General features: G+C 43.1%; 1 protein-coding gene and 1 long non-coding RNA gene across 2 annotated transcripts; one reads left to right on the top strand and one right to left on the bottom strand.

The window, feature by feature from the left end:
* The first annotated feature begins 6,345 nt into the window (after positions 1-6,345).
* Positions 6,346-27,274, top strand: KLHL31 (kelch like family member 31). Its single transcript, XM_004019162.5, has 3 exons — positions 6,346-6,539; positions 19,796-21,000; positions 22,686-27,274. Exons 2-3 carry the CDS (start codon positions 19,829-19,831, stop codon positions 23,416-23,418), a joined length of 1,905 nt encoding a protein of 634 aa, XP_004019211.2. The 5' UTR covers positions 6,346-6,539; positions 19,796-19,828; the 3' UTR covers positions 23,419-27,274.
* LOC132658229 (uncharacterized) lies at positions 8,408-18,297 on the bottom strand. The gene is made up of 2 exons (XR_009597538.1): positions 13,472-18,297; positions 8,408-11,338 (listed from the first exon to the last, which is right to left on the bottom strand). It is a non-coding gene; the product is annotated as an uncharacterized LOC132658229 (long non-coding RNA).
* Positions 27,275-27,284: the final 10 nt, after the last annotated feature.

The following is a 27,284-nucleotide window of genomic DNA, read 5'->3' on the forward strand; positions in this document are numbered from 1 at the left end:
CGTTGAGCAACTTCTGCTACATGCAACAAATTATGATAAATTCTTTTAATTTTTCTTCTGTTACAAATATTTTCTAATATTCTTTACTATGGCTCCTTAAATACACCCATCATTTAAAAGTAGACATTTAATTTCCAATTACATGGGATTTTTAAAGCATCTTTGATGTTAATTTCTCATTTTGATACTAACTTCCCATTTAAATGTTTCCTTTGCTGCAATCACCTTCTGCGTTTGTTCAGTCTTTTAGCTTTATCGAGGCTTTCAATGGCTAAGTCAAAGACCTCTCTTGGTAAATGTCACATTGTCCTTGAAAATATGTGGATTATTTTCAAATATCTTTTGATATTGATTTCCAATGTAATTTCATAAGAGAACAGATCCTATATGATTTTAATAACTTCAGACCATGAACTTTTGGTACCTTTTTTATGTCCCTGGATATGTTTCAGTGTCTCCTGGTTTATAGTCGGCGGGAACATGGATAGAATGTGTATCCTACTGTTGTGCGAAAATCGTACAAGTCTTCATTGCATCGAATTGGTCCATAGCTTTGCAGGTCTACTGTATCCGTCTGCTCTTCAGTCTATTCATTCTATTAATTTTTTGAGAGTTTGATATTAAAACTCCAACTAGAAATCTTCATTTATCTACCTAAAAAATAATTGTAATATATAATAGAACTATATGTAACTTTGCTCCATGTTTTCCAAGTCTCCTGTAAATGTGTTGCAATACTTTTATAATTAAAAATTTTTTAATAAAAAAATAAAATGCTATAAACAGAGTAGAAAAAAAAATGATTAAAAAAATAAAGAGCACCTTTAAGATAAACTCTGTTCCTAAAGTTTAGGTTTTCTCCTTGGACTAATTTGGAGTGTATCTTGAAATCATAGGAGCCATGAGGATAACACAGAGTCTGCACACTCTCCCGGGCTGAAGCTTCCTTGCAAATCTTGTTTACCCCTGTACTGTCCACACGCCTGCACCATCCACACGCCTGTGGTGAATGTTACTAGCTATCGTGCACTTGCAGTGGGGCAGGTCCGAATTTCAGCCCCTGAAATGTGCTGAAAATGTAAAAGACCACGTTTTGAAGTCTTAGGACTTAGAATTTAAAGTATCTCACTAATTTTATATTGATAACCCATATTATACATATACTGAGTTCAATCAAATGTAATGTGAAAATTAATTTCACCTGTTCCTTTTTACTCTTTTTAAAGCAACATTCCAGAAAATTTAAAGCTACATATGTGACTCACATAATGTGTATATATGCTGCTCTATACACTGAAATGCATCCCTAACTTTCAATCAATTAGTATACGGCCCATCCCACACCTAGACAATCTACAAAATGAGGAGATGCCTTTGAGACCAAACAGACACCATACCGCTTAAGAATACACTTGTAAAAGTCCCCAGCACAAAAACAATCTATTCATTTAGTAATTTTCTGAATTAAGTAATCAATTAATTAACCAAGTAACGTACGTGCTAAATACCATGTTGTGACTAGGATTAGAGCTGTGGACAGATTAGACAGACCTACGTCCATCGAAGTCGAGGTCAGCAGCGTGGCCTCTGGAGCCTGACCATGTGGGTCCACATCATGGCTCCACCCATCACCAGCCGTGTGCTCTGGAAGGGAAACTGAAGCTGCTGGGGGAACACAGAAGTTGAGCTGAAGGTCCAAGAGAGGATTTTTTGAGGAAGTGGTATTTAAGCCACGAGGCAAAGGATGAGTTAGGAATCGTTAGGCAAAGGTGAGGAAGAGATCACTCGGGCAAGTGTGGAAAGCCAAGGGACAAGATGAGTTCGGAATACTGGGGGCCCTTGCAGAGGGTTCTGAATGAAGGGATCACAGAGGTGGACACTGTGGGACCAGGTGGGTGAGAGGCGCTGCAAACCAGGAAGGAGTTGAGACTTTCTCCTAAGGAAATAGAAAGCTGTGGGATTTCCTGCAGGGCAGTCACATGATCAGATGTGAAAAGATCACTTTGACTGCACTGCGTAGAGGGTGGATTGGAGGGAAGCAAGAGCGAACACAGTAAAGTCATTTGGGGGGATTTCACGATGGTCCAGGTGAGAGGCGCTGATGGCTTGGACCAGAATGGCAGCAGCGAGAAGAAATTATAGATATGTAGCCCAAGGACATGGAAATCAATCAGATGTGGAGATGGGGGTGCGGGGTGGTGAGGAAGAGGTCACGTGTGAGGCCAGATTTACCATTTAAGGAACTGGACAAGGGGTGGCTTGTTCACTACCAAAGAGAATATTGTAAGGGGAACCTATTTGGAGGGAAAGGATGACTTCAGTCTTGGAAAGATATTCTTAGATATCTGTGGATATCTAAGAATGCATGAGCTCGTCTTCCAGACACAGTTTTGAGGCTGAAAGAGAGTGCAGGACAGACCTGAAGCACTGTTATCTTCAAGAGTTGACGAGAAGACCTTCCACAAGGAAAAGAGGATGAGAAGAAACAGCCAGGGCAATTTGAGAAAAACCAAAACCAATGGGAAAAAGACATTTTTAGTAGGAGCAATTGGTCAGCTGTGTGGAATCATCCTGAAAGGTCAAACACTGGCAAATGTCCAAAAAAACCCCCAGTGACCCGGGGTTATTTACAACCTTGGCAAATCACTTGGAAGAGGGCAAACAGGGAGGCTTGGCTGGATACAGTTGAGGGGAAGATGGAAAGCAATGGGAGACAGGCAGCGCGCCTGAGAACTGTGCCTGTGCGGACGTGGAAGGAAATGTGGATTTAACTGCAGGGAAAAACAGACTAAATGGAAAGTTTTGTCTGTCGTTGTTGTTTTTTAATAGAGAGAGCCTGTGTACCATTCAATGGTGGTAGAAGTTAGCTGCAGATGCAGAGGGTGGGGTACAGGCTGGGCAGAAGTGAGAGAGCAAGGTTCCCAAACAGGTGGTTGTGGCAGTGGTCCAAAGCTGGGTTTAGGAGGAGGGCTGTTCCACGTCACTTATTTGTTTGTTTATTTTTGGCTGCATTGGGTCTCCATCTGGAGAAGGCAATGGCGCCTCACTCCAGTACTCTTGCCTGGAAAATCCCATGGACGAGTCTCCATTGCTGTGCTGGTTTTCTCTACTTGCCCCTCTCCAGTCGTGGTGTTCAGGCTTCTCACTGTGGTGGGTTCTCTCGTTGCGGAGCACAGGGTCTAGAGTGGGTGGGCTTCAGTAGTTTGCGGGCACAGTAACTGTGGGACACACACTTCGTTGCCTCGAGGCATGAGGTATCTTCCTGGATCAGAGATCTAACCTGTGTCTCCTGCATTGGCAGGCAGATTCTTTACTACAAAGCCTCTAAGGAAGTCCGGGCTGTTACAACTTAATGAGGAAACATCAGGAACTTTTTCCAGTAGATCTCAAGACGTGAAACTGAAATACTGAGTTCTGATGAAATGGCTTCTATTGCTTTTTAACAAATCTTTTCCTTTCAGATGCTGAGTAACCAAGCATTCCAAATCCTTGCTATTCAAAGCATGGCCCTTGGACCAGCAGCATCAGCATTACCTGTGAGCTAGTTAGAAAGGCAGAATCTTGGGCCTCACTTCAGACATCTGTTAACTAGAATCAGTGTTTAAAAATGTTCTCAGAATTCCTGTATCCACTAAAATTTGAGAAACAGCATTCTAAATGACTTCCTATTAAAACTAAGAGTTGAGAACGGACTAAAGGGTCAGAGCTGTAATCTACAGCAGATACATATACTTTAGGGACCAGGCATTTTTGTCCAATGGTTCTTTCAGCTATAAAAGCTTTTTTGAAAGACACACTTGTTTTAGCTACAGAATCCCTATGAATTTCTATGAGAGACAAATAGGATAAGTAAAAAGCAAAATAACACAATACTTTTCAGCTTTGTGTTTTACTGTGTTGCCAGTACTATTTTTTAAGGTAACCATTTATTTATTTAAAATAGTGGATTTTTTTTGACCACGTTGTGAGGGAGGTGAGATCCTAGCTTCCTGACCAGGGATTGAACCTGAGCAAGCTACAGTGGGAGTGCAGAGTTGTAACCACTGGGCCACCATGTAAGTCCAGTGTTTGTTTTTTTATAAACTCTAGTTTATTGAGTATCTACTATATGCAGCATCTTGGTTCTGGGATGGCAGTAATTAACAAGAAAAGTTCCCTGCCCTTAGGATTTCATATCCATCCTTACTCAGCTCAGTTTTGTGGCCTGCTATTATAATACTTCTTGGCATACACCCTCCACTCTCTTGTCCCCTAACTTCATTGTACTCAGTGTCTAATTATTCACTCATTTATTCATCTAGTCAATTAATATACAATGACTCCTCATCCAATATGTGCCAAGCACTGCTTCAGGCCCTTGGGACTCATCCGAAAAAGATCCTTGCTCTCCTGGAGTTCACATTTGAGCTGGCCTGTGGTACATGGTCTGGAGGAGAGGTTGGTGAAGGAGAGGTGGGCACCAGCAATGGGAACAAATAAACTACCCACCTTGCAATACCCCTTCTCTGGTTAAGTCCAGCTCACTGGTTTCTCTGCAGTTGAAGTTGGCTTAAGAAAAGCATACACGCAGACTGACAGGTCTCAGACCCACAGTCACCGCCACTGACCTCAGTGGGGCCTTCTATCCTGCCAGGCAATTCCAACCCATGTTCCATCACCAGCACCATCTACTCTACCCCAGTCTTTGCTGATAACTCACCTACCATTTTCTATCTCTTTCTAAACCTCTAAAGTCTATAAAGTCCCCAAATGCTGGGGCATTCTTTCCCATGCGAATCTCATCATGAACATCTTTTTGTCATAATAGACTTCAATACATAGGCTCCCATTGCTTTAAAAATCAAGATTAAATGTCCTAATATACACTGCTGCTGCTGCTGCTGCTAAGTCGCTTCAATTGTGTCCGACTCTGTGTGACCCCATAGACGGCAGCCCACCAGGCTCCCCCGTCCCTGGGATTCTCCAGGCAAGAACAGTGGAGTGGGTTGCCATTTCCTTCTCCAATGCGTGAAAGTGAAAAGTGAAAGTGAAGTCGCTCAGTCGCGACCCCATGGACTGCAGCCCACCAGGCTCCTCCATCCAAGGGATTTGCCAGGCAAGAGTACTGGAGTGGGGTGCCATTGCCTTTTTCACCCACATTCTATACCCTCCATTTCTAGCATACAGACCACAGCAGAAGTTGAATCCTGGCACATGTCGTTACTCTGTAAATGTTTTTAAATCAAAGTGTCTTAGATTTCCCATTTCTGCCATTGATTTCTACTTGGGTTCATACCTCTACGTAAATTAATAGTCTATTGAAAGGATTATCCCAGTGTTGCTCCAGTAGAACTGAAATGGACAGTATTGAACCCTCGAAAACAGTGTTGGCTCCAACACCTACCTCTTAGAGGCTCTTGCCATTTTATCATCATTATCATAAATACTGATATAAGGCTCATTTTTTATCACAGCAGGAATAGAGTCGAGTACTTTGGTCTTTTGTTGGAAGTTCTACCCACTGGGTTTAACTTTTGATATCTTAAAACCACAAAATTTTAAATTAAGGCCCCTTGCTGCCCAGCAGCGCCCAGGACACTTGCACCCAGGATTCCCACTCCTCCGGAGTCCTCTCTTGGTTCTTCTTTTCTGAAGATGGTCCCAACACGCCCAGCTTCCTTCCAGCCTCCTCCTTCGGGATACAGAAGAACTTCTGAGCGAGCCACAGCAGCAAAGCAATGCTGAACTCCCGATCTGACTAATCAAGAATAATTAGAACATTTGTTTTCCATGATCTATTTTTCTATTATTGCAGCCTACTATCAGGGTAACTTTTTTAGCAGCTATTTCACACTCCCGGAGCCTATTTAAAGCTTGTGGTCAGTTATGACCCTCTCTGTTTCTCCCCCCACAGGAAGCACTGCCGAAGTACTTCCCCAAGCTCTGGCTTCCCTGGGGACCACCAGAGAGTCGGGGCTGTGCACCTCGCCCCATGGAACTGGGACTCCAATGATGACAGTGCCACGTGCGAGCTATCAGAAGCTCCTCTTCTAAAGAACAGTCTATTTATAAGCCCAGTCTTCTCAAAGGACCTGAGCTGACCAGGCTATTTACCTTTCCGAAGCTCATTTTATCCACGACCTTCCCTTTCTCTGACCAAGTCCACACACACGCTAATCTGCTCCCGACAATTAAATATCCACCTGATTAATTTTCTCTCCTCACTCTCAGGTTATGGGGGCTTGACTGTTTTTTGTTTTTCAATAAGTGGGGAGATCAGGAAACCCAAACCCTCTTCACCGACCAGAGGCTCCGCCCTCTGCCCCGGGGTGGCCTGAAATCGAAGCCAGAGAGGGAGCCGAGGGCAGAGCAAAGGCTCGTCGCCCGCGGCGGGGCGGTGAAGGGTCACTCTAAGCGCTGCTGCCGCTGGACACGTCAGGTGGCTGCTGCTGGCTCCGCACCGGGTCTTCCTCCGCCCTCTCTCCACAGATTGCTTCACAAAAGGAGTTTGCAGCTGAAACTTCAGCATCGCAAGTCGGGGAAGCACCTCACACAGGAGGGTAAGGAGCTGGGGCCCCAGTCTCCAAATCTGGGGGGTGAATGATGAGGGTGGAAGGGGGGTGTCTCTGTGTTCACGGTGGCAGTGATTTTATAGACAACGGTCTCCCCTCCGTCACGTCCTCCAGCCCTGAAGCTGTGAGCCAGAAAACATTTTCTTAAAATCTAAGGAATATGATAGATGGGGAGGAAGTATAGTCATAGAAAGGCGTGAAAGCAAAGTGGCTGATAATTACTAACACTCATTTTAAGTTTCTAATGCTAATATAGGTTTTTCTTTTTCTGTGTTAAGAGAGGAGGGAGCGGAAAATAAACCTCTGAGCTTTTGTTCATAAAGTTTAGAAGTTCATCTTCATTTTTATCAGGAACATCAGGAACATTTAGTATCTGATAAATTTAGATAAAATATAATCTGTTGTGTTGAAATCAGTACCAACAAATCAGACAACTCTTTGAATTCCCAGAAAGAGCCTATTGACAAAATGTCTCCTGCAAAAAAAGAACAGCTTTCAACTTTAACACAAGTTTTTGTTCCAAGTGTGCGCCTGTGGCAATACTGATGTGTGTTTTATGCTAGAAATCATTTTGGAAGTGGAACAGTAAAAATGGAAAACCACCCCCTAAAGCTGGACTTGGCTTAAAATGGCAAGAGGCAGAGGCCGGCTGTTTCTATTCCCGGAGTCAAGCTGCCAGGCGGACACACGCGGTGGCTGGAATGTGCTGGGGCCGGGCAGGCGCAGCTGCCGCCCCCTTCGCGAGAAGGCCCTCTGGGATCCCAGCTCGGGCTGGCAGGAGAGTGACAGTAGCACTTGGGCACACAAGGCTGCCCAGGCTGCACCGGGCAGAGGCCTCCCAGGAGGCGGGGTGGCGGGCGGAAGGAAAAAACACGCTCTTGCTTATGAAGTGACGGTTCCACTCTGCAATGGCTTCTAGGAGGTTTCACCTGCAATCTGTTTCAGGCCATGAGGGCCGAGTGTGATCCCGCCACGTGGGCTTGCCCCTTGTAAAAGAGGGTAGAATTACATTAGCATTTCTTGCAGCCTCACTTCTGTCCGGTGGTTCCGGATCTATTGGCTTGGCTAAAAAGATGTTATGGAAAAACCCGATCGAACTTTTTGGTCAACCCAATATTTGGGGTTATGGACCTTTTTCTGAACCTGTGAAAGCTCTGGGCCCACTTAGAGAAAAATACACATGAACACATATGCAGAATATGTTTTCATAATATTCCAGAAATCTTCATGCAATTCCTGGACTCCTGAAACCCAACCCAGAAAAGGGTTGCCTGATATAATTCAGGACAGCCAGGTACCTTGAATTTCAGATACAAACCAGTTTTTAGTATAAGTTTGTCCCAAATATAGCATGGGATATACTTAAATTCTAAAAGATGATTAGTGGTTTTTCTGAAATTCAAATTTATCTAGAAATCTTCTATTTTTATTTACTAAAGTTGGCAACTCAGACCCAAATGCATGATTCCGGGGTGAAGAATTCCCCATCTCTGTTGGTTTATCCATAGTTAATCATGAGTTGATACTAGCAGTCTAAAAGGCCATACTGAAGGGGGATCAGGGACAAGGAGTGATACAAACCGGATTTTTACAATTCTAACAGCAAAAGCCAGCTGTTTATTCCTAATCTCTGTAAAGTTTTAGAACTGAAAGGTATATACCTCCTCATTTGACAGATGATTAAACTGAAATCTTAAAAACTTGAGTGTTTTGCCACAGATCATTCAGATGGTTGCAGCAATATTAACACCAAAACCCAATTCTCAGTTCCGTGATGACCAGATCATGAGTCTTACAAACCAGATTTCCAACCTCGCTTCTCACAACCTTAACATACACACACCAAAGACTAGAAATAAGAAAGAGCTATTTTACTAAAATTTTCAACAGAATCAAGACCAAAAATCTTAGCACAGAGTCCTTACGTAGTGTGTGCAGGTTTAACAGAAGGTAGCTTTAGGTATAGAGTCTGTACACTTTATAGATAGACAGGCCTCTAGCTAAGTTGATTCATAAGAAATTGGCAATATTTGTCTTTAAGCAAAAGTTGATAACTTCATATTCAACCTAACACTTAAAAGGAAGTGTTTGATTCTCTGGTCAACAAATTCATGCAAGATCTCCTTGAATCTACTTTCTCTTTTGGCTTACCCAGACTACTAGAGTTTCATAGCTTTACTACCCCTAATAAAATAAAGAAACTCACAGGCTCTGACTGTCTAAACAAATCTGTCTCATATTGAGAAGGGCAGCTTCTGGGCTTCAGTTTGGAGCCAGAAAAGAACCATGTTATGTTCTCCATATCCACCTTTTAAAATTATAAACTTGAGTTCCACCTCATTCAGTCTCTATCTGCTCATGCTGGAAGGAGCTAACCTTTTAACCTATGAAAGATTACAAGCTGCTCCGGATGTAAGGGTAATATAGGGGATCAGGATTCAATCTGGATTTGGATCTTTGCTCCACTACACATTATGTACCCAGTATGTGAACTTGGATATGTTTTTAAAATTCTCTCAGAATATTAATTTTTTCATTTGTAAAGTGAATATAATATCACCTGCCTTTTGGGAATTTTCATGATGCTTAAATTTATAAAAATAAAATCATGTATTTACCTAGGCACAGAACCAGTAGTCCTCAACATTTGCTAGTTCTATAAATATTATCAATATTTTAGGGAGAAATAAAGGTAATGGTTTCCATTGCATACAGAGTCTAGATTCATGCTTGATGATTTATATTTAGGAGTTAATTATTCACATACTTAAAATATTCAAAGACAAAAGATCATAGCAAATTTGACAGCTCATGTACCTGCCCACCCACTGATCACATGTTGAATACATGATCCCGTTGTCATAGAAATGACAGAAGTGCCAGAGCAGGGGTGGGCAGGGGGAGGAGAGTGTGGCCTTATGTTGCCTTTTGCCCACTTTGTAATGGGCAGCTCTTCTAGGGCACCTGGGAAGTTGCTCTGGGAGACAGTGGATGTAGCAGAGGGGGAAGGAGGCTGTGGGGTTCAAGACCAGAGAAGAATTCTCCGGGTTCCCTCCACAGAATGGAAGCACGGCTCCGTTGGGAGCCTTCTGCAGCCTTCTGCACCCTGCACCTCTTATACTCAAAAAGGGAAGGGTCAGAAGGGGACTGGCAGTGCCTCCAAATAGCTGCTCATCCCATTACACAACCTCAGCTGCCGGGGCTGGACCTGCTCTGTCCAGTGTGTCCTGCTATGGCAGGGCCACTCACAGTCCCAGAGTGCTGGAAAAGTGCTTCCATCCCAAGGGGATGACTCATTAGAACCCCACAGTGGGAAGGGAGAATCCAGCCCTTTGTGCTTCAGAGAAAAACAGAAATAGTCTTGAAAGTGTCCCAGCTGCAGGCCGCTCAGCTAGGCTGACCATGCAGACCCCATGCAGACTGACTGTAACCCCAGTCAGAGCGCCCCCCCCTGCCGGGGTCTGGGACCCATGGTGACAGCTCCCAAGCTGGGGGGTTCCCTGAGCCACCAGCCACAAAGCACTCACTCGTCAAAAAAAGAGAAACACCTTGAAAACAACAAGTAGGATGCTCATCCAACTTTGAGTTGATATAATAAGAATGGAAGGCTTTCCAAACTGTTACTCAACACCTGGGTTATAGTCTGGATCATATAAGGACGTGTATGGGCAACTAACTCACTGGCGTAACCTCTGCCTCTCCCTTGCAGCCGCATTTTGGTATCATCTGTGGCCATCATTTGTGATCATTTACAATATGACCCAGGGGTGCATAATGAACATTTGTATAACTGTAAAAACTCATACAAACACACACATATATATTAGCTTCCTTGGTGGCTCAGATGGTAAAGAATCTGCCTGCCAATGCAATAGATGTGGGTTTGATCCCTGGATTGGGAAGATCTCCTGGAGAAGGAAATGGCTACCCACTCCAGTATTCTTGACTGGAGAATCCCATGGACAGAGGGGCCTGGCAAGCTCCGGTCCATGGGATCACAAAGAGTAAACACTCCTGAGCAACGAACACTTTCACACATAATAGCTGAAAAATCCAGGGAGGGTTCCGGTGCATTGTTTTGACTACGTGTTCACATATAACCTTGGGGCTGAGTAGTACATGTCTGTGGACATTGTGTTTTTTTCTAATCTCGCTCCCTAAGCCCACACCATCAGCCTAGTAACGCAGCACCACCACCAGATGAGTGAACAGCAGTTAATTAAACTGTTCCCCTTTCCTTCCATTCATGAACCAGGCTGCCTGCTTATAACTTCTTTCCTTTAAGGCTGCCTTTGCTTTTCATTTAAGTGTGATTGGTGTAGAACAATGCTGGGTGTGCTAGTCACGTGGCATGGTGAGAGTGTGTGTGTGTTTGTCCCTAGCGTGTCATGTCAGAAAGGCCTCGGTGTGAGGGGCCCGGAGGGTCTTCCAAGGCTTCCCAGGGCAGCTGCGGAGAACAGAGCCTCTGGGTCTTGCTCCTACATCAGGAGCGAGCAGGTCGAACCTGCAGCAGGGCCTGGAGCACCCAGCAGTCGCCCTACTGTTCTTACCCAAAACAGAGAAGGGCTGTGCCCAAGGCCCTGTCTCCCTGGGAGATGCCAGAGGAAAAGCATTCCCCAGGGTGTAGGAGGCGGTGGCCATCTCCGCGGCCGAGAGGACGTCATCAGGACCTGGCCCAGCTTCCACGGAGGGAGCCTGGGCCCCAGGCTCCTCGGAGGCATCTGCAGTGTTGTTGAAGGAACACAGCCCCAGCCGAGTACACCTGGGCAGGTGCTGGAGGTGCAGACCTAGAGAATAGAATGCAACGGCAGCTCTCGTAAAGAAAGGCTGGACGTATGAGCATATCTGGGGAAATACAGCCACCAGGAAGGGGTCTGCAGGCTCTGATTTCAAAACTCTTAAACGGTCCCCTGCACCTAAGAGCTAAAGAAGCCTTTACAAAGTGCTTTTGAGGACTCTAAAAACCCTCTCTTATTTAAGATATATATACATATTTAAAATTTATTAAGAACATTAAGATTAAACAAATGAATGATGTCAAAATATTATTTGAATATTAACATATCATAATAATACTTTTAAAAATAGATGTTCCATGATGGCAACTCTGTTAGAAATTTGTATGTGAGTCATAGGAGGAAACTGATAAAAACAAAACAAAAACCACACATATCTGGGAGAAACCATGCAAACCCTGGATCATCTATCAGACCAGCTGATGTCTCGCCCAGTAGGGGCCTGGGGAAATGGGACAAAGGCAAGAGGATTCAGATAGAGGGTTGAGAGGTCTCCAAGGAACACCAAGGGCAGCAGGAAGCAGGAAGGCCAGACTATGGAGGAAAGAAAAGGTGGCAACAGGAAGCAAGAGCAGGAAGCCGTGGCGGAAACGTGACGGAGTGCACTAGGGCCTCGGTGTGTCCTCTCCTTCCTGGAGGTCTCTGTATCCTTCCCAGTCATGTACCAGCTTCTCAGGTTCAAACCCTTCCTGGCGCCCGGCGTCCTTTCTGTGTTGGTCTGGTGTTACCTGCCCACCTGTCTCCACCACTCCAGCCATCTCGGTCTGCACATCCCCCTCTGCTTCCACAGGGGCACTTCCTCGGCTTTAAAGCCCCTGTTCCCCCCCACCCACCCCCATACCTACTTCTCTTAAAAAGCTCTCAGTACTAGAACCAGCAAGATTCTTGTTATCTGCAAACTTTCCCATCCTAACTCCACCGCAACAAAACAATTCCCTTCATCTGAATTCTAAAGTCCAGGCTCATCGATTCAACCTGTTCCATATAATCCATGTTTTTGTTTGTTTGTTTGGGGTTTTTTTGTTTTGTTTTGCTTGTTTTTTTTTTTTTTTTTTGGCCGCAGTATGCAGTATACGAGATCTTAGTTCCCCAACCAGGGCTGGAAGCAGTGCCCCCGCAACAGAAGTGGGTAGCCTTAACCAAGGGATCACCAGGGAAGTTACCCATATATCCATTCTCTTGTTTGCATAATCTGTGTCCCAAGTTTCCAAAGCTTCCAGGGTCACCCTTATGCATAGCAACGTAAAAACAACCTGTTCTTCAGCCTATGTCATTGCATGAATTCCAGTTCTCTCCCTGGCATTTTCAAAGATCCTTTAGCAATGTCTATGTTCCAGAAATCTTCTCCTAATCCCCTGATTACCTCTCCATAGTGCGGCTGCTTTCTCTGATGGGCTTCCCCTCAAAGCTTAAACAGGTCACTTCCTTTATTCCTCTAAACACAAATAACAGGGGCTGTTTGTTTTAATGGCAACAATTGAAATTTTTTGAACATTGACTTTTTGCAAGATACCCTATTAAATGCAGTACAGATGCTTCCTCACTAAGCTTTCATGGACCACTCTACAGGCAAGCACCATTGTTATCTTTCCTTTAGAGGTAAGTCCGTGCAGACTCTGAGAGGTTAGTAATCTATGAAAAGTCACACCTCAGATAAGTAGGCAAGCTGGTATTTACATCATATTTTCATTATCATTCAGTTTGAAATACGATCCAATCTCCCTTGTGATTTCTTTGACTCATGGATTATTTAGAAGCGTATTATTTGATTTCCCTGATGTCCTCCAAAACAGAGACTGCTGAGTAGTGATAAGCCCTGCATCTACATGAGTGAAAAACTGCCTGTAGGGATTCCTCCAGGAAAAACAGACAGGGCTTCTCGCAAAGACACATGTGCGCTCCCGGTGGTAGGAACTGCTGTTTGTAATTTTTGTAGGTACTCTGCTGCGCTTCCCGACTCTCTTGCCGGCATTTCGTACTTGCCCTCGTTTGTCTATTTAACATGAATTGCATACTGTATTGCTCCCTCACTCCCAGCCCAGTGCCGCCCACACCCTGATAACTGCTTGCTGAAACAAAATTTTTAAAAATTTCCCCAGAAAAATCCAATAAAGGGTCACTCACCACATAAGTCAAACGCATTTGAAGACTAAAACGATGGTGGGTTGAAAATCTATTTCACAGGTAAGGATGCGTGTGGCTTTGCTCACAAGGAAGAATGAGGAAGGACAAACGTGCTCCAGTCTTGCAAACAAATACAAATGTGATCATGACGATTAGAGCCTAATGAGGACAGACGTCCTGTTTCTTCCCTACTTGCTTCTCTCCTTCCACATGGAAAAGAACAAGAACAAACACATTAGAAAGGTTATAGAGTTCTTAAAACAGCTATTCCAGCAGTAATTAAATTGAAAATATTCAAGGGGGCCTCAAAGCTAAGTGTCACGCCTCAGTGAGACTTAAAATACACACACACACGCCACCCTTCAAAAGTGAGAAAATACCTAAACACCTAAATGCCCATCAACACGAGAATAATTGAACAAATTTTATATATCCTTGCTGTGGGCGTCTCTGCAGCTATTAGGGAGAATGAGGTACATTTATGTACGTGCTGTTATGGAAAGATGTACATGAGTATATCCAAGTGAAGAAAGCAAATTGCTGGATAATATAGCACAAACTTGTTTCGGGCTTCCCCGGGTGGTATTGGTGGTAAAGAACCGGCCCGCCAATGCAGGAGACGTAAGAGACTCGGGTTTGATTCCTGGGTCAGGGAGACCCCCTAATGAAGGCATGGCCACCCACTCCAGGATTCTTGCCTGGAGAATCCCATGGACAGAGGAGCCTGGCAGGCCACAGTCCACAGAGTTGCACAGAGGTGAGATAAGTTGTCTCACAGTGGTATGCTGGAGTTTCTGAGAACCAATTTATATTTTCAGGAATTTAGCAAACTGGTTGCTGACAGCTTAAAACCAACCACAAGTGCATTTATATCAAGGAAATTGTTGTTTAGTTGCTCAGCCGTATCCAGCTGTTTGCAACCCCACGGACTGTAGCCTGCCAGGCTCCTCCGTCCCTGAAATTTCCCATGCAGGAACACTGGAGTGGGTTGCCATTTCCTCCTCCAGTGGCTCTTTCTGACCCAGAGATCGAGCCCACATCTCTTGCATTGCTTTCATTGGCACGTGGATTCTTTACCACTGAGCCACAGGGAAGCCCTGAACGATCTATGGATATCTATATGCATAACCATATACAGTCTGGAATGATATACAACAAGCTGCTCACTGTTGGATTACACATACTGATTTTATTATTTTTGGTGAGAAACATGATTTTTTTCTTTTTAAATTAATTTAATCGGAGTATAGTTGCTTTATAATGTTGTGTCCGTTTCCACCATACAGGAAAGTGAGTCAGCCATACACATACACATACATACACGCCTTTGAGACTTCCTGCCCATCCAGTCACCACAGCGCTTTAAGTAGAGTCCCCTGTGCCATACACTATGTTCTTTCTCATTGGTTATCTATTTTATATATAGTATCAATGGTATGTATGTGTCCATTCCAATCTCCCAGTCCCTCCCAACCAGCCCTTCTCCCCTTGGTGTCCATGTATTTCTTCATCTGTGTCTCTATCTCTGCTTTGCAAATAAGATCATCGATACCATTTTTCTAGATTCCACATATATGCATTAATATGCAATGTCTTTCTCTTTCTGACTTACATCACTCTATATAACACTCTCTAGGTCCATCCACACGATTTTGACATTTTAAAAATGAAAAAAAAAAATGGATGGACCTACAGAGTATGATACTAAGTAAAGTAAGAAAAAAGCTAATATCATATGATATCGCTTATATGTAGAATCTAAAAAAATGCAAATGAACTAATTTATAAAACAGAAATAGACCCACAGACAGAAAACAAACTACCATTACCAAAAGGAGAAACAGGGTGGGGTGGGGTAGGGATAAGTTAGAAGTCTGGTCAAGTCTGGATAAGTTAGGAGCAGCACACACACGCTGCCACTGCTGCTAAGTCACATCAGTCGTGTCTGACTCTGTGCGACCCCATAGACAGCAGCCCACCAGGCTCCCCCGTCCCTGGGATTCTCCAGGCAAGAACACTGGAGTGGATTGCCATTTCCTTCTCCAATGCATGAAAGTGAAAAGTGAAAATGAAGTCACCCAGTAAGTGTCCGACTCTTCACGACCCCATGGACTGCAGCCCACCCAGCTCCTCCATCCATGGGATTTTCCAGGCAAGAGTACTGGAGTGGGGTGCCATCGCCTTCTCCGACACACACACTCCTATGTGTGAGATAGGTAACCGACAAGGACCTACTGCATAACTCAGGGCACTATACTCAGTATTTTGTAATAACCTATAAGGGGAAAGAACTGGAAAAAGAATAGATACATTCTGAACCACTGTGCTGTAAACCTCAAACCAACATGACATTGTAAATTACTTATACTTCAATAAAAAATTTTAAATGCTGTTAATTTCACAAGAAAGTGGATGCCACCGTGGCATGGATGAAACCCATTTAAAAAGCCAGGCTCAGCATGTTCTGATGGCTGTGCCCAATATTCCCAGAAGGGCTAAACTGACTTAATCTGTGATGCTTTAAGAGCTATGTATTTCTTTGGTAAACTTAATATATTTCAAGTCTACATGTAATATTAGAGCTGTTCACAGCTCTAAACGTACAGCTAAACCCACACTCCCTGTAGGTTTAGCAGTTGGTGCAAATATTTATGATATTGATAATATGAAACAGTTACTGTCCTTTGTACATCAGCATCCATATAAATATATTTCTAAGAGACATATTAGTAGATTTAGAACTTTAGTGTCAAAGCATAAATTTTTTTTTGTTTTTCATAGTCTGCTAAATTATTATTCAAAAATCTGTATCAATTATCCTCCTACCAACAATGTATGGAAAGTACCACGCCAACATCTGATATTCTTCGTATTTTAAGATATTTTAACCATTTGATAAGCAAAATTTGACCACAAAAAATAAAAAGACACTCTGGATTTCAGTTGACAGTTCCCTGGTTATTGTTAGTTTAGCTTTTTAAAAAAATATTAACTCTGTATTTTATTTTCTGTGAACAACCTGGTTACCTAGTCATAGTCTTCATCCATTTTCTAGTTGGGTTACCTTTTACTTCTTTTTTTGTTATTGTTTATATAACATTTTTATTGATGGTCCTTAGCAACCACTTTCTATTACAAAGATTCCTTTGTTAACCTTTTACTTCTTAATTTTAGGAGCTCTTTAAATACCATGTTAGGGGATTCCCTGATGGTCCAGTGGTTAAGACTTGGTGCTTTCACTGCTGGGGCCTAGGTTTGATCTCTGATCAGGGAACTAAGATCCTACAAGTTGTGAGGTGTGGCCAAAAAATATAAATAAATAAAAATAGACACCGTATTAACTTTACTTTAACCTTTTATCTGATGAATTATGGACTGAGGTTCATGACACTGTACAGGAGACAGGGATCAAGACCATCCCCATGGAAAAGAAATGCAAAAAAGCAAAATGGCTGTCTGGGGAGGCCTTACAAATAGCTGTGAAAAGAAGAGAAGCGAAAAACAAAGAAGAAAAGGAAAGATATAAGCATCTGAATGCAGAGTTCCAAAGAATAGCAAGAAGAGATAAGAAAGCCTTCCTCAGCAATCAATGCAAAGAAATAGAGGAAAACAACAGAATGGGAAAGACTAGAGATCTCTTCAAGAAAATTAGATATACCAAGGGAATATTTCATGTAAAGATGGGCTCAATAAAGGACAGAAATGGTATGGACCTAACAGAAGCAGAAGATATTAAGAAGAGGTGGCAAGAATACACAGAAGAACTCTACAAAAAAGATCTTCACAACCAAGATAATCACGATGGTATGATCACTCACCTTGAGCCAGACATCCTGTAATGTGAAGTCAAGTAGGCCTTAGAAAGCATCACTTACAAACAAAGCTAGTGGAGGTGATGGAATTCCAGTTGAGCTATTTAAAATCCTGAAAGATGATGCTGTGAAAGTGCTGCACTCAATATGCCAGCAAATTTGGAAAACTCAGCAGTGGCCACAGGACTGGAAAAGGTCAGTTTTCATTCCAATCCCAAAGAAAGACAATGCCAAAGAATGCTCAAATTACCACACGATTGCACTCATCTCACATGCCAGTAAAGTAATGCTCAAAATTCTCCAAGCCAGGCTTCAGCAATGTGTGTACCGTGAACTTCCAGATGTTCAAGCTGGTTTTAGAAAAGGCAGAGGAACCAGAGATCAAATTGCCAACATCTGCTGCATCATTGAAAAAGCAAGAGAGTTCCATAAAAAACATCTATTTCTGCTTTATTGACTATGCCAAAGCCTTTGACTGTGTGGATCACAATAAACTGTGGAAAATTCTGAAAGAGATGGAAATACCAGACCACCTGATCTGCCTCTTGAGAAACCTATATGCAGGTCAGGAAGCAACAGTTAGAACTGGACGTGGAACAACAGACTGGTTCCAAATAGGAAAAAGAGTCCATCAAGGCTGTATATTGTCACCCTGCTTATTTAAATTTCTATGCAGAGTACATCATGAGAAACGCTGGGCTGGAAGAAGCACAAGCTAGAATCAAGATTGGCAGGAGAAATATCAATAACCTCAGATATGCAGATGACACCACCCTTATGCCAGAAAGTGAAGAGGAACTCAAAAGCCTCTTGATGAAAGTGAAAGAGGAGAATGAAAAAGTTGGCTTAAAGCTCAACATTCAGAAAACGAAGATCATGGCATCTGGTCCCATCACTTCATGGGAATAGATGGGGAAACAGTGGGAAACAGTGTCAGACTTTATTTATTTGGGCTCCAAAATCACTGCAGATGGTGATTGCAGCCATGAAATTAAAAGACGCTTACTCCTTGGAAGAAAAGTTATGACCAACCTAGATAGCATATTCAAAAGCAGAGACATTACTTTGCCAACAAAGGTCCGTCTAGTCAAGGCTATGGTTTTCCAGTGGTCATGTATGGATGTGAGAGTTGGACTGTGAAGAAAGTTGAGAGCTGACGAATGGATGCTTTTGAAGTGTGGTGTTGGAGAAGACTCTTGAGAGTCCCTTGGACTGCAAGGAGATCCAACCAGTCCATTCTGAAGGAGATCAGCCCTGGGTTTTCTTTGAAAGGAATGATGCTAAAGCTGAAACTCCAGTACTTTGGCCACCTCATGCGAAGAGTTGACTCATTGGAGAAGACTCTGATGCTGGGAGGGATTGGGGGCAGGAGGAGAAGGGGACGACAGAGGATGAGATGGCTGGATGGCATCACTGCCTCAATGGACGTGAGTTTGAGTGAATTCCAGGAGTTGGTGATGGACAGGGAGGCCTGGCGTGCTGCGATTCATGGGGTTGCAAAGAATTGGACCCGACTGAGCAACTGAACTGAACTGAACTGAACCTTTTATCTGTCAAAAATGTTACAAATATTTGTTTTCACAGTCTGTTGCTTGTCTTTCAAATAGTTGGTATTATTTTATAGATATAAGTTTTCACTTTTTTAAATATTCGGAGCTCAGTCTTTCCCTGTATGCTTCTGGATTTTATGTTATGCTTAAGCATCTTTCTGATGCTAAGATTTTTTTTTAACTACTTTGTTCTAGTTCTTATAAGTAAGTTTGTGTGTGTATATGCACCCTTTAGATATTTAATTCAACTGGAAATTATTTTAGTGACTATGCAGAGCAGGAAGTGCTTGAACATCATTACAAGTTCTAATCCAGTGATTATTGCCCATGTGCATTCTCATATAAATTCAGACATCTACATTTAACATGAATTCCTGAGTTTTAGTATTATAGTATTGCACTGAGAAAAACTTCGGAGTAGTTATAATTTGGGCTTCCCTGGTGGCCCCCTGGGCTGGGAAGATCCCCTGGAGGAGGCCATGGCCACCCACTCCAGGATTCTTGCCTGGAGAATCCCCATGGACAAAGGAGCCTGGCGGGCTACAGGCCATGGGATCACAGAGTCAGACACGACTGAGCGACGAAGCACAGTTATAATTTACTTCTTCCTGAGTGCAAACTCCGTCCTTGAAATGACGTTTAACTTATTCCATAATTATTGGACAACTAGATCAGAGAATATTTGGTCATTTCTGCTGTATAAAATTTGTCCATATAGCTACTGAGTGGTCTCATTTGATAACATAAATCTTTCTAGCATTGTCTGCAATGATTGATGCTTAAGTCAACTGTCAATAAGATGTGGGTCTAGTTCAATGTCTTTAAATGGTTTTTTTTTGAGAAAATCTACATTGTGTCATTAAAAAACTACTATCTTACAAAAAAAATTGAGAAAAGTTTCTCAGGGTGGTATTTCGAAGTCCAAAGCACAATTAAAATCATGTCTTTTTTTTTTTTTCTAGCAAGTTCTTGCCTGTGACAGTGTGTTTGCCAGCATGGCTCCCAAAAAGAAGACTGTCAAGAAGAACAAAGCTGATGTCAATGAGATGACCATCATTGTGGAAGACAGTCCCCTCAACAAGCTCAACGCTCTGAATGGGCTCCTGGAAGGAGGCAACGGCCTTAGCTGCATTTCTTCTGAACTGACAGATGCTTCTTATGGCCCCAACCTCTTGGAAGGTTTGAGTAAAATGAGGCAGGAGGGCTTCCTTTGCGACTTAGTCATCAGCACCAAAACCAAATCCTTTGACGTTCACAAGTCAGTGATGGCTTCATGCAGTGAGTACTTTTACAACATCCTAAAAAAAGACCCCTCAACCCAAAGGGTGGATCTCAATGACATCGCACCGCTGGGCCTGGCCACGGTCATTGCATACGCCTACACTGGAAAGCTCACTCTCTCCCTGTACACCATAGGAAGCATTCTTTCTGCTGCTGTTTATCTTCAGATCCACACCCTTGTCAAGATGTGCAGTGATTTTCTGATACAAGAGATGAGCGTTGAGAATTGCATGTACATTGCTAACATTGCCGAAACATACTCCCTGAGAAACGCGAAGGCAGCCGCCCAGAAATTTATCCGGGATAACTTCCTTGAATTTGCAGAAACAGATCATTTTATGAAACTTACCTTTGAGCAAATTAATGAACTTCTTATAGATGACGATTTGCAGTTGCCTTCTGAAATAGTAGCATTCCAGATTGCAATGAAATGGTTAGAATTTGACCAAAAGAGAGTGAAATACGCTGCCGATCTCTTGAGCAATATTCGCTTTGGTACCATCTCTGCACAAGACCTGGTCAATTATGTTCAGTCAGTACCGAGAATGATGCAGGATGCTGACTGTCACAAGCTTCTTGTAGATGCTATGAACTACCACCTACTTCCCTATCATCAGAACACGTTACAGTCTAGACGCACGAGAATCCGAGGGGGTTGTCGTGTGCTTGTCACGGTGGGGGGCCGTCCAGGCCTTACAGAGAAGTCCCTTAGTAGAGACGTCTTGTATAGAGACCCTGAAATTGGATGGAGCAAGCTCACAGAGATGCCAGCCAAGAGTTTTAATCAGTGTGTGGCTGTGATGGATGGATTTCTTTATGTGGCCGGTGGGGAAGACCAGAATGATGCAAGAAATCAAGCCAAGCATGCAGTCAGCAATTTCTGCAGGTACTGACTCTTTTATTAGAAATAGAAATGGTTCAATATAATGAGGGAATTGCCCTGACATAGAAGGAAGCTAATCATGTCTATTAGCTTAGGTTACTGGCTCAGTAAATCAATAATAATAATAACACCACAATATACATATATAAAACTTTACATTTTATAGAGTGCACTCACATATATTCTGCACTATAAATTTCTAAATATGCCAGTGAAGCAAGCCAGGAAGAGTCTGATGATTCCGATTTTACATGTGAGAAACCTGCTAGTAAGCGGAATTCACATGTTCTTATTTCTAGCCAGGGTGCTTTTCATGATACCCTGCTTTTTTGAAAGAAACTGGGTGCAAAGTAAGAAAGATTAAAAGGATGCAAAATTTCTTTTAAGTGGATTGTTGCTGATGACTGTCAGATTCATAACTGGCAACTAGGTTGAGATTATTAAAAATGTGACAGCTAATGAATTTTAATTAATTTAAAACATTTCTTTAAAGACTAAATACCATCAATATCTTTGATGCAGGTAGAGAGCAAAAGCATACCGAATCCTGCAGAAAGTGAAATTTACATGCATGTTATTTTTGTATATTTATAATAAAAAATGAAACCTACATACACAAGAAATGTTCAGAAAGCAGTGCTTCTACTGTAGTAGTGGTTCAAAGCCAAACATAACTAATGAACAAGAGTTGAAACTTCATCTAGTAAATCATAAAAAATATTCTTTACTATTATATGCACGTGTCATTTAAATTAAACAATTAATGATTTTTAGCCTTGATAGCCATGATTAAGTCTTGACTTGGAGGTGAAATGAGACAAACATGAATGAACATCAAACAGAGTTCTGTGTTTACAATACTTGGAACTACAGAAATAGGAAAGTATTAGTTTCCTATGGGTGCTTCTTTTCCTCCAGCTGATAACTAGTGGTACTCGGCCTTTTGCGGTATTGACTTCGATGCTGATGGTATAATAATTGTAACATTGAACGCTGAAAAAAGAGTATACCTACGCTAAAAAAAAATCGGACCTATTATTAATAATAAGTGCTAGAAATTAGAGAAGCATCCAAAGTTTAGCTTTGTTGATGCGCTGAGACATGATTCTACTGTTCTCCTTCTAAACAGACGATAGAGGACTTAGTGACTAGCTTTACGGTGCCAACGGCCAGGAGAGGTGTGTGAACAAGAAGGGAGTTGTGAGAAAAGGAGAAACAAACCCAGTTAGTCAACCCCTACCTTGATTAAGCTGTGAGGATGAGCTGGGGCGGGCTGGTGTCTGAGGATACGCGGAACTGGCTTTCATGCCGCCGCGTTTCCTTTCCCCGTCTCTCATTCCACACATTCCGGCTCCGCCCCCTCCACGCGGGCATCCCCTAAATCCTGCCGGAGGATGGATATTTGAATACGGAGGAAAGGGGGTCGGAGGTCATCTCGGCGGGGCGGTTGTGGCTGGTTTACACGCGGGAGGAGCGGGAGTCGCGGTCGCCGGCCCTGCCCTTCCCAAGGACCACACTTTGCTGCTGGATCAGAGAGGACCAGCAGCCTCCATCCCGGGAAGGAGATGCTCTGGGTCCCCGGGCTCCTCGCGCGGACCGGCTGGTGATCTCCCCCTTACCCACCCCCAGCCCACACCCCTCCCCCGGTACCGCCCACCAGGCTGTCACGCTCGCTCTGCCATTTCCAGATACGACCCCCGCTTCAACACGTGGATCCACCTGGCCAGCATGACCCAGAGGCGCACGCACTTCAGCCTGAGCGTGTTCAACGGGCTCCTGTACGCAGTGGGCGGCCGCAACGCCGAGGGCAGCCTGGCCTCGCTCGAGTGCTACGTGCCCTCGGCCAACCAGTGGCTGCCCAAGGCGCCCCTGGAGGTGGCGCGCTGCTGCCACGCCAGCGCGGTGGCCGAGGGCCGCGTGCTGGTGACGGGCGGCTACATCGCCGGCGCCTACTCGCGCTCCGTGTGCGCCTACGACCCGGCGCGCGACGCGTGGCAGGAGCGGCCGGCGCTGGGCACGCCGCGCGGCTGGCACTGCGCGGTGGCGCTGGGCGAGCGCGTGTTCGTGATGGGCGGCAGCCAGCTGGGGCCGCGCGGCGAGCGCGTGGACGTGCTGACCGTGGAGAGCTGCTGCCCGGCCTCGGGCCAGTGGAGCTACGCGGCGCCGCTGCCGGTGGGCGTGAGCACGGCGGGCGCCTCGGTGCTGCACGGCCGCGCCTACCTGCTGGGCGGCTGGAACGAGGGCGAGAGGAAGTACAAGAAGTGCATCCAGTGCTTCAACCCCGAGCTCAACGAGTGGACGGAGGACGACGAGCTGCCCGAGGCCACCGTGGGCGTTTCGTGCTGCGCCCTGGCCATGCCCAACCCCGTGACCCGGGAGTCGCGCGCCAGCTCGGTGTCCTCGGTGCCGGTCAGCATCTGAGCCCGGGGAGCCGCGGGGAGAGCGAGCGGCCGGCGCGGCGACGCGTGAGCTGGGGGAGAGGAAAGGAAAATATCTAACATTTACTACGGGGCAGCCTTTTCAGATCCATCGAGGCACCCGTCTTGGGGGTTTGCAGTTGCTGGTGGGGCATCATCTACCTCTCTGTCGATTTTTTTTTTTTTTTTTTTTTTTTTCCCTTAAGCAAAAGACAGGGCCAGAGCCAAGAGAGACAAGAAGCCGTTGATTTCAGCGGCCACTGGGTGGCAGGCAGGACTCGCGGTGCGCGCTTCATCGCTGCATCCTTTTTAAACTAGAGCGGTTACACCCACCTTGGAGATGGTGCTTCCGCGGTTTAGTAACACACGAAGCTTATGTGAGTAAAAGATCTCTCGTACAAAAGTTGATTGTCCTCTTTTTTTTTTTCTTTAGGAAATTAAAAATATTCTTTATAGACTTTATTTTAAAATGGAAATCCGTCTGCGTTCATAAGGACTCAAGATTTAATTCTACGTTTCAATGCAATTTCTTTTCCTATGCATGCCTGAGTAAAAGATTTCGAAAGGCATCCCAGGAGAAAAATCATAAAGCTTAAGATGAGAGTCCGACTGGAAAGTAACAGGGACTCCACCCAGGGGCTGCCAGGTTGATGCCTTTGGCTTAAGAGTGATTCCCTCCTCCATGTCTCAGGCCCTCCAGAGTATTTCCTATCATAAAATCCTACTCTCGGAGAAGAAATTGACACCAGTCATTTCATTTCTAATGTAAATTTAAATCATTTTTCTGTTTCTCCTGGAAGTATTGGCACTTTACTTTGCTTCCCTGTTAAAGGGATTGCAAATATTGATATTACTAATAAAATTGCTAATCTAAGAACTACCCCAAGATGGTTAAAGGTAACCTTGACCTTCATGTAGGACCCCAGAAGAACATCAAATAAAAGTCTGTCCTTAAGAATCATTAACTTAAAGCAAACACAGCCCAAAGCTTATGGAGCCAGTAACAATAATTTGATTTCTTCCGCTCTTAGATGAGTGAGAATGAAGGAAATGTTTAGAATTCCTGGATTTGGCACAAGTGGGATGAATGGATTTTCCTGTTGGCAAATCCTATTGTTTACCATTTCATATCAATCCTGATTTCTTAATTAAAAATCTAACACATTCATTTCCCATTGAAATGTTAAAATAATATACGCCCATTTGATTATATATTTTTTAAATTTCATCTGTTGCAAATTAGTTTTACAAATGAAACTATATCCACTCCATATCACTTTTTTATTATGTTTGCCAAGTTTGGGAGCAAAGGAAAGATGGTAGTAAATGATACATATTTTCCTTTCTTATAATTTATCCTTTTTGATAGTTCATTTGTTTTGGAGAGGAAGGGCCTATCAATTATGGGTTATGTGCAAATGGATTTTGAAAAAATAAGACAAAGTATCTAAATGGTGAAACATGAGTATCTATGACAGTATAACTGGGTTTCCATGAACCCCCTCCTCTCCCACCTTGTGTAGATAGGTTATGGCTAGAGTTACAATATTTATATTTAAAATATTTTATTCGAACTGTGAAAGGTGGTTCATATAGTACATTTTGCGGAACAATTTTATATCATTGCCCCTGATAGAAAGTTCAGTCTCTGCGTGTTTAATGGTAACACTTGGGTAAAGGCTAAAACACCATAGGTTGAGACTAAGACATTATTAATATAAAAACATTGGGCTATTTCCTCTCCCCATGCAGGGCAATACGGAGCAGACCTGCTCCTTGGTTCTTTACTGTCCCAGACTGAGAAATAAAGCTGTGTGAGAAGCGAGTGTATGGGGCCGGTTATATCACTGAGCTCCTAAGTCACAACGTGCAACGTATAGATAGACTTCTGTCCTTGCAGCACTGCTGGTAAAATTAGCTTTGATTTGTAATAAATTATTTTGGCCACAACTTACAAAGCCGATGTGAGGGTGACTGTGATATTGTTTCGTTTGCTGTGATATATTCTCATAGAACTGAGAAACGTACAGCACATCATTAATTTTGAGAGAGGAACGTGATGTATTGTGGGTTTCAGGCCGTAAGCGGGCAAATAGACATAATGTCTTGGATGTGTCTCCCACCGAGATCCTAGAAACATTGTGAAGAGGGGGGCCTAAGATTTGAATGAAATACAATCAACCAATTATAGTATTTTATCATGGAGGAATGAGAAAAGATGCTGAAACTAGAAGTTTTTCATCCATCAGAGCTTGATAAAATATGATGTGCCAAAATTCGGTAGTGACTTTCTAGAAGAGAGCCTGGGTTAGAATGGACAGATTGTTTGAGATGACCGTTTAATATATTTTCTACATTGGTTGCCTGAAGACTCCGAGAATACAAGTATTTGCACTAACCAGATTCCTGGGTATATTGCTGTTGTTTCGTCTGCTCCAACAGTTAGGTCAATAAACAAAAAACTAATAGAAATTTGAAATTCCAGAATTTCTGACATAACAAATTAGTAGGGAACATGGAACAGAAGGGTTGGTGAAAGTTATACATCTTAGAACATCCTGCATGGACAATTGAAAGGCATGAAAGTGTACAGCATCAAAATGACGTCTGTCACCTTCCACATGTAAGGGAAACACACTCTTTAATCCAACTACTGAAGCAGGTGTTCCTAGAAAACTTGGTGATTTCTCCATGTTTTCCAACTGGAAAATTACTTTATTTTCATTATATTTTAAACTTAGAATCAATCACACTTCCAGGCCTTTAGGATCCAACCCTGTTCCTCTTCTTATTTTTCCGAAAGCAAAGGACTTGTTATTTTTGTAATACCAGAGTCTTCTGATGAAATAAAAGCATTAGTTCAATGTATCAGAGAAATAGCAGGCCACACAGCAGCTGAAATAATAAAATTCAAGCTCTCTTTTTTGGAATGGGCCAGAGATCTGATGTGAAGGTTTCCAGGATACTGGAAACTGTAGTCTGTCCATTTTTAGTTAGACTTTTGGTGCCAGATTGTTATCCCTGATGTACTAGTTGCTTTCAGTGGCGTTGGATGGGTTTTATTTTTGCTTCCTATGTTGTAAGAATGGTTATGAATAGGAGGTCAATGATGGTGCAGATGAATATAATTCTCAACCAGGATTAGATGGTACTGGAGTGTTATGAATGAGGAGGTATAACTGAGGTAAGAAGCATGTGAGGATGTACTGACTTGCTCTGTGACTTAAGGCAGAGCAGCATTATAGTAAGTATATTTTTCAAATGTGCGTGTAGTTAGAGTTTGCCTGGAAATATGTAAGTGTTAAGAGGTCCATCTTTTGCTGGTTACCCTGGCCAAACATCTTCCAAATTCATCCAAGTTATTAGATAAAAGAAACTAATATCACTTCACTTATTTTTTTTCCAGAGTTACAAAGAAATGAGTTTATGCCATCTACTCTGAATGAGTCTTCTCTGAATAAACTAGAATTCCCAGCCCAGCCACTGATGGGTATATTCTCCAGCACAAAAATAATTCAAAGGAATTATTTTTCAATACGTGCTTTCATATTTTAGAAACTACAGACTTGTTTCCTAAACACTCCTCCATCGTAATTATGAGAACTAAAGATTCTAAAACTAACAATTTACCCTTCAGCACATTGAGGGGGTAAAGATCAATTAAATGCCCCTCTCAGGGAACCAGAAATAAAATACTTGTCTTGAATACTCCTTAAAAATCTATGTGTTTATTCAGCAAATTTTGGCCAAAAATTTCTTTGTTTGCTTAAAACATTCTTGTACTGTATAAGGAACAACAAACTAAAAGGTATATCCTGTTTATAATCTCCTCAGTATCAATAAAGCTGCATTCAACAAGCGCTTTGAAGT

This window comes from Ovis aries, chromosome 20, assembly GCF_016772045.2.
Source record: "Ovis aries strain OAR_USU_Benz2616 breed Rambouillet chromosome 20, ARS-UI_Ramb_v3.0, whole genome shotgun sequence".
NCBI lineage: Eukaryota > Metazoa > Chordata > Mammalia > Artiodactyla > Bovidae > Ovis > Ovis aries.